The 13623-nt window shown below is 34.9% G+C and overlaps 1 protein-coding gene and 1 pseudogene across 2 annotated transcripts; one reads left to right on the forward strand and one right to left on the reverse strand.

The window, feature by feature from the left end:
* On the forward strand, positions 1-924 carry LOC308637111 (olfactory receptor 8G1-like; the record flags this gene model as incomplete). The annotated part of the gene is made up of 1 exon (XM_081273260.1): positions 1-924. The coding sequence occupies one exon, from the start codon at positions 1-3 to the stop codon at positions 922-924; it is 924 nt and encodes a 307-aa protein (XP_081129386.1).
* A 2143-nt stretch (positions 925-3067) lies between these two features.
* LOC308641623 (survival of motor neuron protein-like) lies at positions 3068-8338 on the reverse strand (annotated as a pseudogene). The gene is made up of 2 exons: positions 8332-8338; positions 3068-3933 (listed from the first exon to the last, which is right to left on the reverse strand). The product of its transcript is annotated as a survival of motor neuron protein-like (transcript).
* Positions 8339-13623: the final 5285 nt, after the last annotated feature.

The raw sequence follows: 13623 nt of genomic DNA on the forward strand, positions 1-13623 counted from the left end.
ATGACGACAAAAAATCATTCCACAGTGACTGAGTTCATCCTGGCTGGACTCTCACAGCAGCCAGAGCTCCAGTTGCCCCTCTTCCTCCTCTTCCTAGGGATCTATGTGTTCACAGTGGTGGGGAACCTGGGCATGATCACACTGATTGGGCTCAGTTCTCACCTGCACACCCCCATGTACTACTTTGTCAGCAGTCTGTCCTTGATTGACTTGTGTCATTCCACTGTGATCACCCCCAAAATGCTGGTGAACTTTGTGTCCGATAAGAATACCATTTCCTACCCTGGATGCATGACTCAACTCTATTTCTTTCTCATTTTTGCCATATCAGAGTGTCACATGTTGGCTGCAATGGCCTATGACCGCTATGTGGCCATCTGTAGCCCACTGCTTTACCATGTCATCATGTGCCTTTCCCTGATTTTAGGAGTGTTTATTATGGGTGTGGTTTGTGCATCAGCTCATACAGGCTGCATGATTAGAGTCCAATTCTGCAAATTTGATGTGATCAACCATTATTTCTGTGATCTTTTTCCCCTCCTAAAGCTCTCTTGCTCGAGTACCTATGTCAATGAAGTGCTGATTCTGTTTTTTGGCACATTTAACATCTTTGTCCCCACCCTGACCATCCTCAGCTCCTACAGCTTCATCATAGCTAGCATCCTGCGCATTCGCTCCACTGAGGGCAGAACCAAAGCCTTCAGCACATGCAGCTCCCACATCTCAGCTGTTGCTCTCTTCTTTGGATCTGCTGCATTCATGTACTTGCAGCCATCAGCAGTCAGCTCCATGGACCAAGGAAAAGTGTCCTCTGTGTTTTATACCATTATTGTGCCCATGCTGAACCCTCTGATCTACAGCCTGAGGAATAAAGATGTTAGTGTTGCCCTGAAGAAAATGCTACACCGAGAAACTTTCCTGTGAATAGAAGTAATGTGTGGGATTATTTATCAGATCTAATTCATTGATGACCACATGGTGTGGAGTAATGTTTAGTCCATTTGTGAATATCCTTAAATATTTCTAGGATTTTTATGTTACTTCATCTTTTTATAGTCCTTTGAGTGCCATTTTCTAGGTACGGTTTTATCTCATATGTATCACAGAGGCAAAGAAATGTTAAGGGTGGTGTTTATCCATATACCCATTAGTACCAACCCCATCATCTTCTATATCTTTTATATAATTGACCAAAACTCAGTTTATGAAATGTCCATCTTCCAAATGAGATTATTGACTTTCTTTCTTCAATATATATGAAACTGAATAAAACTTAAAAATATCATGGCTATAATTCCTTGTTATGAAGACATTGCAGCCTGAAAAAAATCTCTTTCCTGTCCTTTTCTTTCATGTACCTTATATATCTTGTTTATTCTGTATTACTTCAGAAATTTGAATAGTACTCTAAAATCTAAGCTGCAAATGGATATATATGTTCAACTTGTGCCCAATACAATATACATGCTTTTCCCCCTTTTATTCTAATTTGTTCTTGCCTGCTTATATTTTAAACTGATCAGACTGAGATCTCCATGTAATTTCCTCTGTTCATACTGCGATATCTCCAGGATGTAGAAGAGCCACTACCACCCATTAGTTCCTTGATAATTTTATCCTTTTTTCTGTTTTGAAATATTTCTAGGAAAACCATATATATCCTATACTATCTACATTCATTAATATATCATTAATCTCTTTAAGAAATTACATATGGCTTTTGTTTAAAATAAAACTAAATATTATCTAATAGATATTTTGTGTTCAAAATCATTATGTTTCATTTTGGAAAATTCTTCAAATATCTATGAGATAATGATGACATTCTAACCTATCATACACTTTATAAGTCTTAGTCTTGAGTTTCTTCTGTGGCAGGATTTTAGTACAGGTGTGACCACTGGTCAATTAACTGATTTCTTCATTCATTTAATCTTGTCAACAAAGATGGAGTCCCTAAAGCAATGCATATTTTTTCTTTTTTAAAAAAAGTTTTGCTAATTTTTACAAATTAAATATATTTATTTTATACTTTTAAACATACAAAAATGAGAGTATGGTACAGTGAATATCCATATACACACCAGTTAGATAAACAATTTGTTGTATATGCTTCATATACAAACACACTTGGAGAAACCATTTACAAATATTTTAGAGCCACTATAACATTCTGTTCCTGAATGCTTCATAAACTAATTAAAAGACATTGTTCTATAAACAAGTTTTATCCCAATTCACAAAATCCAGAATTATCTAATATTTAAAATACAATCCATATTCAAAATTTCTTCATTGCCCTCAACTCAAGGTTTTTATAAAGGGTTTTCAAACCAGAGTGTATTCAAGCCTTTTACACTGGGGACTGAGCTCAGAGGTAGTGCTGGTGCTTAGCTTGCACAAGGTTTTAATCCCCAATACTATAAAAGATCTCACATTATGTTAATCTGTTATGTCTCTTAAGTAACTTTTAATCAAGAATAGTTACCCAACCCAACTCCTTTTTTCTTTCTTGACCCTGATATTTTGAAGAAACAAAGCCAGTTATCTTCCATAACATTTTATATTCTAAACCTGTTTGACAGCTTCTTTAGTAATGTCATGGAACTTGTTGCTCCATCTTCCATTACCCTCTGCAAATGGGAAATCAGACTGAAAGACTTGATTAGATTTCAGTTAAACATTCTTGACAAAGACACTTCATATATAATGCAGTACACTTTACATTGCATCACAAATTTAAAAGCTGCGTGGTTTTCTGACCACTGCTAGTAAGTAATACTAAGTGTCACCAAATCTTGAGGATTTTTTCTTGTTTTTGTTTTTGTAAAAGTACATTTTGTCTGCGTGACCCTCCAGCGCGTGTTTGGTGAGATGACATTCTGACACCAATATAATTTTAGTGGGGATGTAGATCAAATTTTTATCGGATAGTTTGGGCATCAAAATACCTTTAACTTTTCAACTTTTTACATTTCAATTTTTTAAAATATTCAAAAAACATCAGTTTCCCACAAATCATAAAATTTATTCAAAAGTAAAATTCAATTTTATAATGATGGCAGACTTACTCTTTAATTGAAATGTGAGCACCTTGCTTCTTTTTTGACTTTGTCTGAGACCCCATGTAATAGCCAATATGATAGCCACTCATTTACCAAGAGAGTAATATAGTTCCCAAAGCACCAGAATCATCAAGAGACATCTGGACATATCGGAGGTGGGGACGGGATGGAGAATTATTGATGGGCCTGAAGAAAATGTAGGTAACCAACATGAAGTGGTGGTGAAGGTGGTGGTGGGCTACTGAATTTTAGGCCTGGCTTTCCTGGTCCCGATCCTGACCCTGGCATTGGTAGTAGTGGAAGAAGGAAATAGTTCCATGGAATTGCTTTTGACTTGATTTTATTTGATTTATTTCCACCAGGAGACCTAGAGGAGTTTTCACTTTCATCTTCAGAAACTTGACTTTCATTTTCATTCTCCTGAGCTTTCTGTTCTATATTATTAGCTACTTCAGAGGTTGAGGAAAGCAGATCAGACAGATTTTTCTCTATTTCCATATCCAGTGTAAATCACGATACAGTTTTCTCTCTTAAAAATCAACTGAAGCAATGGTAGCTGGGTAAATATAGCCATCTTCTGACCAAATGGCAGAACACTTGTCACCAGCTTTCCACTGTTTATTATCAAGGAAGTCGAAACAATCTTCTGGCTTTTATTCTTCTTAAGAGGTTTTCACCTAGATTTGCCCTTTAGTTTATCCGAAGTTTCACGAATGTCACCATTATTCCAGCATGCTTGAAGGAAGCCACAGCTTTATCATAAGCTTTTTTTCCCAAATGTCAGAATCATTACTCTGGCCTGTGACACTCTGGAACAGCACTGAGTCTTCCTGCTCTGGGACACCACTGCTACTGCTACATATTTTTTCTTGATTTTCAAGTACATGACACAGGGAGGTAAAAGGAAAAAAAAGTATATTTTACACCTGATTGGTCAGGCTAGTGAACCTGGTGATAGAATGATAACTGGAATAACCCAGCAATTCTTCATGCCCAGAACAGAACACAATTCTGCCTACACTACCATCAAGAAAATTATTTCATAATTTAATAATATATAAAATATACAATAATAAAATTGCTAAAAGAGAAAGTATATCATATTATTATATACAGTAACCTATATTACTATAGCCAGAAGATGCTTTGTTCTTTTTTGAGGTGAGGTTAGATATGTTACTTTGCTCATATTAAAGATAATGTAGCCTACTTTATCTACACATGACTATTCTCAGACTCTTGGTTATCCAATCTATGGTTTGTTCACACTTTTAGTTGAAGGGAAGATAGACCATCATTCTAGAGGGCTGTCTGCAGAAACTCTAAAATTATGTCACATATCAAATTAAGCACACTAAAATGATTGGCAAATGCTTAATTGGTTGTGGACTCTGTATTTGAGCCTAGGTGGATCCTACTATCAACCTATTTCTACCACTTGAAGCTATTGGCTTATTTACTATGACTAGTGTATCAGAAGATAATCAGTAAAACAAAAAAAAAAAAGTACCAGAATCTGTCTTAAAAACCTGTCTCTCAGGGATATAGGTATTTAAAACTACTTCCTCAGGAAAATCATCTTTGAAAATCAATCTAAATTGCTTTTCCTTATAGTCCCTCTACGTTTTTTCTAGGAGAAATGGCTATTTCCTTTTAGACTATCCTGCTTATGATTATCATATGATCATTTAAATATTTACTCTTTATATTTTCCTGGTTTCAATGAACCGTAAGTTCCATAGGAAAGAGATATTTATTGATGATCATGCAAGAATCTCACAGTTTCCCATGTCATATTTTCTGACTGCCTCTCATTTCAGCAGAAGTGAGGCACATTTTTTAGTCCTGTGCAAGCAAAGACCCAGCTTGCATTGAGGGTGTTTCACTTGAAATTTGCAACATGAGCTTTTCACTTTCACTCTAGAAACTCCTCTACAGACCAAGTGCTCACTTGGCCTTTCCACAGGTCAGCCCCTGGGTTTCTTGCCCTTGTACTTAGCCTTACCAGTGGGGCAGAACACTGTTTAAAATCTCCATCTTCCTGTCTCTAAGAGAAAATATCTAGGGAAACATGTGTGCACCTATCAGAATGTGCTGGAAAAAATTAAGCCACAATTGCCCAAAGGTGTTCTCTGCATCTATTGTGAAGCCAGTGAGAAAAGGACCAAACTAAACATTAAAAATAAATCAAAATGGCAGAGAGTAATAAAGATCTTTCTATAATATCATTTTTAAAATTTTCTCCCTTATTTTTTTCTGTCATGCCTTTATCATTCAAAAGTTCAATTTCCAGATGTATTTATAGTATCTTCAGGGTTCTATGAAGTTGATTTATAATCTTAAACTGTTATGACCTTACAAGATGCAAATAATTACATGATTTTTTGGTATTTTCTAAGAGTTGCTTTGTGACCTAAAATATGGTCTATTTTGGAGAACGTTTCAGGATTCACTAAGAAGAAAGTATATTCAGCTTTTATTGGCTAAAATACTCTGCAAATGTCTCTTGAGTCCATTTGATTTATATTTTTCAGGTTCAAAGAATCTTGACTTAATTTATGTATAGATGACTTTACCAAATGGTGGGAGATGTGTGCTAAAATCACTATCAGTATTATTGTGCTAGCGTCTACTTTAGTCTTCTACTAGAGTCTCTTTTATGTAATTAGGTGCACCAATGTTAGGGGCATAAATATTTGCTATCATTATATCTTCTTCTTGTATCATTCCCTTTACCAGTATGAAGTGACCTCCTTTGTCTCTTCTGACTAATTTTGGCTTAAAGTCTGCATTTTTGGATATGAGAGTACATATTCCTGCTTGTTTGTGGACTCCATTTACATGCTATATCAATTTCCATTCTTTCACTTTCAGTCCATGTCTGTCATTACTTATAAAATGAGTGTCTTGAAAGCATCATATAGTTAGATATTATTTTCTTGAAAGCATCATATAGTTAGATATTATTTTCTAATTCAGTATTCCAGTCTATATCTTTTGATTGGAGAGTTGAGACCATTTACATTCAATGATATTATAGAAATATCTTTATTACTCTCTGCTATTTTGATTTATTTTGAATGTTTATTTTGGTTCTGTTTCTCATTGTCTTCACTACACTTCCACTGACATTTGTGCATTTGTGAGCTCTGGGATTTGCTTTTTATTTTTTTTTTTTCTATGCGGAGTATTTCTTTGGGCAAGTTCTATTGTATTAGTTTACAAGTCATTAATTCTTTTACTTTCTGCTACACTTGGAAGGTTTTTATTTTCTCTCCAATTTTGAAGGATAGTTTTGCTAGATATAGCAATCTTGATTGACAGCTATTTTCTTTCAGGACATGGAAAACATCATTCCAAGACACCCTGGCTTTTAGAGTTTGTGTTGCAAAATCAGAAGTAATTATGATTAATTTGCCTCTTAAGGTGACCTAATATGCTTTACTCTTAAAGCTTTTAGAATTATATCCTTGTTCTATGTGTTAGGTGTTTAGAGGTTTTGTTGTTGTTGTTGTTGTTGTTGTTGTTGACCTTGTCTGTTGGGGTTCTGAATGCTTTCTGTATCTAGATGCTCATCTTATTCTGAAGGTTGGGGAAAATTTCTGTTATTTTCTCCCTGAAGAATTTATCCATGCCAATAGTCTGCAACAATTTTTAATTCTAGGGAGTCTTAAATTGGGTGACTAAATGTTGTCCCAGAGTTTTTGTATATTCTGATCATAATTACTTATTTTCTTTAATAATGTCTGAATGGTCAAGACTGGCAACTTTCTCTTTAAGCTGTGAGTTTGTCTTCAGCCTGGTCTACTCTATTAGAATTTGAACTGAATATTTTATTTTATTTATTCTGTCTTTTATTTCTAAGATTTCTTTGTTTCTTTTCCAGTCTCTCACTCTTTATCAAATTTCTCATTCATATACTATACTGACTTCCTTAATTAATTCAGTGTCTTTTTCTGTACTCTCTTGGAATTCATTGATCATCATTACAATCATTTTTTTTAAATTCTTTTTTTATGGGTTGGGGCTGTAGCTCAGTGGCAGAGTGCTTGCTTAGCATGCGTGAGGTACTGCATTCGATCCTCAGTACCACATATAAAATAAATAAATAAATAAATAAATAAATAAAATAAAGCCATTCTGCCTATCTACAACTACAAAAAGTTTTTTAAATTCTTTTTTATGACAATCTGTCTGTTGTGTTTCTCCCTCCAAATGAATATACTTTTACATATTTTAGATAAAATTCTTTTTCCATACATATGTATTATCTTAAGCTTGTATTTCATTTTCTTAATGGCATCTTTAATTTTGCTAAAATTCAATTGAACTATGTTTATGAGGTTTTGTTTATTTATTTTGTGTGTGCATACATAGTCTTTCTACTAAATCTTAAACTACTCCAAGATCTCAAAGATTTGCTTTAGTATCTTTCAGATGTTTACATATCTGATTAGTTTTACATTATATTTTGGTGAAAAAATGTATTAGTATATGTTTCTATATTTTATACTTCAACTATAATCAATTTGGAGTGTTAATTGATATGTTATACTTAAATCATCTATTCACAGAAAAGAGTACTGAATTTGTAATTTTGTTTCCTATTATGTGTCTCTTTAAGATATTATTAGCCTTCTTTTCCTTTACCAAGAATTGAGGTTTTTCTGCTCAATGGAGATGGTCTATGGAGAGCCCCTTTCTGATACTGTTCCACTGGAGATCAGATCTGTGTTCCCTGGAGTCAAAGAATGAATGCTGAGAGAATGGCTGAGGCAAGCATAGCCAGCAAGTTTATTCAAGAAAGTAATAGAGACAGACTTCATGTTCTACTTAAATCATCTATTCAACAGAAAAGAGTATTGAATTTGTAATTCTGTTTCCTAATTCAACAGAAAAGAGTACTGAATTTGTAACTCAGCCACTTAAATTAGTTATACTCACTTCTAACTTACAGTAAGTTAGATAAAAGAAAGGCAAAACTAACATAATAAGATTATGGCTCTTTTTTAATTCAAAATAATTCATGATTACTTATTTTCCCATTGGTAGAATATTAACAGGCACTAACATAATAATGATTATGCTCACTTTCTTAGTTTTGACAATAATTAGCTAGTAATATTGCTATTTCTTGCACATTTGAAAATCATAAAACAAATAGGTCATTTAACCTGCCCAGTGATTTTAGTTAGTAAACGATTTAATAACAAATAGTAAATGATTCAGCACTTTCATCTTGAGGCATATCAATTTAACTACTCACTGGCCATTCTGCTTCCCTTGAAGAAAAGCAAAGGCACTTAGTGAAAGAATGGCAAAAGAGCTAACTATGAGCCACTCCACCTGGTGATATGCACAGTGGTTTCTATAAATGATGCTTCATCTTAACAATATTTGACAATTTGAAGATTTTATGCACAAATCCTTACTTTTTGACATTAAATGAAGATAGAAATGACTGATAGTGATAATATATCTGTTAACTCCTTCTAGAAATTAGTTATAGGATGTTAAAAATCATTTCCATCCGACAAGGCTGGCTCTGTGGGGGAAAAACATTATCTCCTATCACAAATGCATGACTCAGCTCTACTTCTTTCTCATTTCTTCTATCTCAGAGTGTCACATGTTGGTTACAATGAATTACAATTGCTATGTTGCCATCTGCAATCCCTTTCTTTAAAGTGTTCTCATGCCCTTATCAACTGAGACAGGGGTAAAAGTCAGGCAGTCAGTGTAGGTAATGAATGTTGGGGGTTGAGAGGATGATGGCTGCTTATCAAAGAGAGAACAAAGCTTGCTAACAAGGATCCTCTGCACTCATGCTTCTAATCACATATATGAGGAAGGAAGGAAAGGCAATGAAAGATAATGATTAATGAAAAAATTTCTGGGGGCTATAAGAAAGCAAGTTGTGCCCCCTTCTACAGACACCTAGCTCTGGATCCCCTTCTCTTCAGAGAAGTCTGTCTCTATTATTTTCTTGAATAAACTTGCCAGCTATGCATGCCTCAGCCATTCTCTCAGCATTCATTTTTTAACTCTAGGGAACATAGACCTGATCTCCAGTGGAACAGTATCAGAAAGGGGCTCTCCAGGGACCATCTCTATTGAACAGGAAAATCTCAATCCTTGGGAAAGGTAGAGAAGGTTAATGATATCTTAAAGAGACATCAGGAAAAATTAACTCAGAAAACCCACTACCCTTTGCCCAAAGTGCTCTCTTTGACCCTACTCAGAATTAGAAACACTTCAGGGACACTAGCGCTTAGTCCATTCAAGCTCTGATATGCAAGACCAATCCTAAGAAATGAAATTCCTAAAGAGTGTAAAACTGCATAGTAAGATATCCTGCACCATGCATCTTTCTGGCTCTTTCATTGTGGAGGACAATTCTGGGCACCCATCAGCCCCTTAAACATAATTAACATGGCTGCCAGCCTCAAGTCTTCAATGAAAGGCATCACAAATTTTTGTGGCTCCTAATCACCTGTGCTGAGAGTCAGGCATGATGGGATCTGCAAAGGCCAATTTCTAATTTTCTATCCTGACTTGGAGCATATCTGATGCAGCAAACAGTGGCCCCTCATCCTGTTCTGTCTTTGGATGCAAAGATTTAGGCAAAGTTGGAGAACAATTGTAAGGTCCTGGCTGAGGCTACCCTTCAGTGGATCTCAAAGTTCCCTCTCTGATCCTATCTCCCAACAGCCCTTTGGGTATCTAATGGTGAATGGTCGATTGGTCAGTGCTGATCAAAGGCCCCAGTAACATACACCTCCATATGAGCGGACCACACTCTCCTCCATTTGTGCTTTTTCCTCCCTTTCCTTAGACTCTAGCTGTTGAAAGAGGAACATTTTCCATGGTATGGCTCATAAGGAAAGGCTAGGTTCCCCTTTATTCACATATTGAGAACTTACAAGCCTGTAGGGATTCTCCTGATTGTTGTTTCTGTGATCCTGTGTAACAACAGAGAATAGGATGGCTTCTCTCCACTTCACTGATTTTAATTGTAATTTACTTGGGAAGTGATAATTGTTGTTGCTGCATTTTCTTTTGTTTTTCAGATTGATAAGCCAAGAAATCTGTCATGTTGTACACAAATTCTGTATTAGCTCCCAAAATTTTACCCCACTGAATATTAAGTAAATCATTAAGATAAAGATCTCATGGAGGGGCTGCGGTTGTGGCCGGTGGTAGAGCACTTGTCTAGCATGTGTGAGGCACTGGGTTTGATTCTCAGCACTACATATAAATAAATTAATTAAAGGTCCATTAACAACTAAAAATATATTTTTAAAAATCTCATGGAATGAAAACAATCTAAATAAGTTGAAGAAGAGAATCCCTAGTGCTGAAATGTCCCTTAGTGTCCTGGATGAATAAATGAAAGAAACATACAAAACACGGAGGGGAAATAAAGAGAGAGGTATAATTCCAAGAAAATTTTGGTTTTCAGAGCAAAGAATACAGAGATATTACATAGCACTTCTGACCTCCTCCAACAACCAGTGTAGTTTCCCCTTTTAGTAATATTTTTCATGGTATTTTCCTTTAAACTGATGAGTGAATATGGTTACATTACTACTAACTAAAGCTGATCATTTACATTAGGGTTCACTCTTTATGTTCTACATTCTACACATTTTGACAAGTCTACAATTGCATGTATCTGCCATTACAATACCACACAAATTTGCCTCATTTGCCTGTGCTAATCTATCCATCTCTCTTCCTTCCACCCAAGTTGTTGGCAACCACTAATCTTTTTGCTGTCTTCATAGTTGAACTTTTTTTCCAAAATGACCCATAGTTGAAATTAAAATACATGTAAGCTTTTCCTCAGTTACTTTTTTTTCACTTAGAAATGTGCTCTTAAGCTTCTTCCATGTCTTATTGTGGTTTGGTAGCTCATTTCTAAAAATCAACTAATAATATCCCCTTGTCTGGACTCACTGCACATTGTTTATTGATTCACTTTTCCTTTACCTTCAACTATTGATAATAATGAATAAAGCCTCGACACACATGCATTTTCTGTGTAAACACTTATTTTCAGTTCATCATGGTAAATAGCAAGGTGCTTGATTGTTCAGTCACATGGTAAGAGTATGTTTGGTTTTGTAAAAACCTGACAAGCTGCACCTTTGTGCATTCCCACCAGTAATGAATGAGCAATCCTGTTGTTTCACAACTTCAACAGTGTTTGGTGTTGTCAGTATTTTGAATTTCAGACATTTTAATTTGCTTTGATTTATAATTTTTTAATAACTAAAAATATTTTCAAATTGAATCATGATGTATTACGCCAAGCAGCAGATGTTGTTGTAAGTATTAAGCACTATACAGATTCAATGCAATCCCAACCAAAATCCCAATGGCATTTCTTACAGAAATAGAAAAATCAGTCATGAAATTCGTCTGGAATAATAAGAGACCCAGAATAGCCAAAGCAATCCTTAGCAAGAAGAGTGAAGCTGGTAGCATTACTATTCCAGATCTAAAATTTTACTACAAAGCAATAGTAACAAAAATAGCATGGTATTGACACCAAAATAGACCTGTAGACCAATGGTACAGAATGAGGACACAGAAACTAACCCACATAATTTCAGTTATCTTCTACTAGACAAAGGCACCAAAAATGTACATTGGAGCAAAGAGAGTCTCTTCAACAAATGGTGCTAGGAAAACTGGAAATCCACACGTAGCAAAATGAAATTAAACCTGTATCTCTCACAATGCACAACACTCAACTCAAAGCGGATCAAGAACCTAGAAATTAAACCAGAGTCAACATACCTTATATACCAACAGAATTATGAAAAATTGTGGTATATATGTGTATTAAGAAGTGTAATGCAAAAAAGTACATGTATAATGGCATAAATTGACATGAACATACTTTATATACAGAAATACAAAAAAATTGTGCTCTATATGTGTAATAAGGATTATAATGCCTTCCACTGTTGGAGTGTATTTAAAAAATAATAATAATTTTTAAAAATGTTGGGAAAAAAAAGAATTAAGATCTTACTTAACCATCACTGATGTTTTTTTACAAGCTTAAAAATTAACCTTAGTTCGAATACAATTTTATTCTGAAAAAAAAATTAAAACCAGAGTCTAACAGAAGAAAAAGTAGGCCCTAATCTCCATCATGTTGGATTAGGCCCCAACTTTCTTAATACAACTCCTAAAGGCAAAGAATTAAAATCAAGAATCAATAAATGAGATGGATTCAAACTAAAAGGCTTTCTCTCAGCAAAAGATATAATCAGTGAGGTGAATAGAGAGCCTACAGAATGATTTACAATTTTATGATAACTTACCTTAAATATTTTTTCATAAGATTACTTCCCAGCCCTTTATCTTCTTTTTGGTAAAATGTTCATTCAGACGTTTTTCCCATTTTTAAATTGAAGTATTTGTTGATTTTTTAATAGTTCTATGTAAATTTAGGATATTGACACTTTATTAGATATGCATTTTGCAGACTTTTCCTCCAGTCTGAAGCTTACCTTTTTCTTCTTTTAAATAATGCCTTTTGGTAATGCATTCTGCTGTCATTTATTTAAAAAAATCAATTAAAAAAAGAAATAACAAAACTAAATAATAAAAAGTAATGCAGTTATCCACACACATGCAAAAAAAAAAACCTTTTACAAAGCAAAAGTTTTTAGTTTTAATAAATTTTGACTTATTTTTCTTTAACTCTTTAATATATTATGTATCTAGTGTTGTGTCTAAAAGTTATCATCAAACTCAAGGTCACCCAGACATTTCTCTAGGTCATTTTCCTAGGAGTTTATGATTTTGCATTTAGATTTTAATTCATTTGATTTGATTTTTGTGAGACATGTGAGACCTGTGTCTAGATTAATTTTTTTATATGTATTGTGCAATTGTTCCAGTATCATTTGTTAGAAAAGACTGTCCTTCTCCATTAAATTGTTTTTGCTCCTTTATCCACAATCAATTGATTATATCTATGAGGGTCTATGTCTGGGCTCTCTGTCCTGCTCATCTCTTCGTCTATTCTTTTTATGTTACCTTCTTGAGTATTAATGCTTTGCATTAATTTTGAAGTCAGATACTTCCAGTCTCTGACTATTCTTTCCCTTCAATATTGTGTTTGCTAGTCATAATAAATCCACAATATATCCTAAAGTGTGGGAGGCCAACCTTACGGGTGACTGAGTTACACTCCCCAGCTGGGTGCTGAGGTGCTCAGTCACAGAAATGGGTGTGTCTTGCTACAGCCCCATGGGTGAAGCTATGCTCACCTGTTCCTTTGTAATATAACCCCTTGCCCTGTTTAGGATAGAATCTTCCATGGAAGTGCCTTGTGTGTGTCCCCTCCTCTTACTGTGCCCTTGGGTGTGGCCTACCCGGTGTCAGTCAACCTGCTGACAGTGGACATCATGAAGATAGACTCAGCCCCCTGAAACCTGACCCCTTGCCTCATTTGAATAGCTTCTCCTCAATAAAAGGGGTAGCACGTGCTCTCTCTCTCTCTTTCCGCAGACCCTTAAGGTCAGAGGAGCCGTCA

The sequence above is a fragment of the Spermophilus citellus genome (assembly GCF_964194105.1).
Source record: "Spermophilus citellus genome assembly, chromosome: 2".
NCBI classification, from domain to species: domain Eukaryota; kingdom Metazoa; phylum Chordata; class Mammalia; order Rodentia; family Sciuridae; genus Spermophilus; species Spermophilus citellus.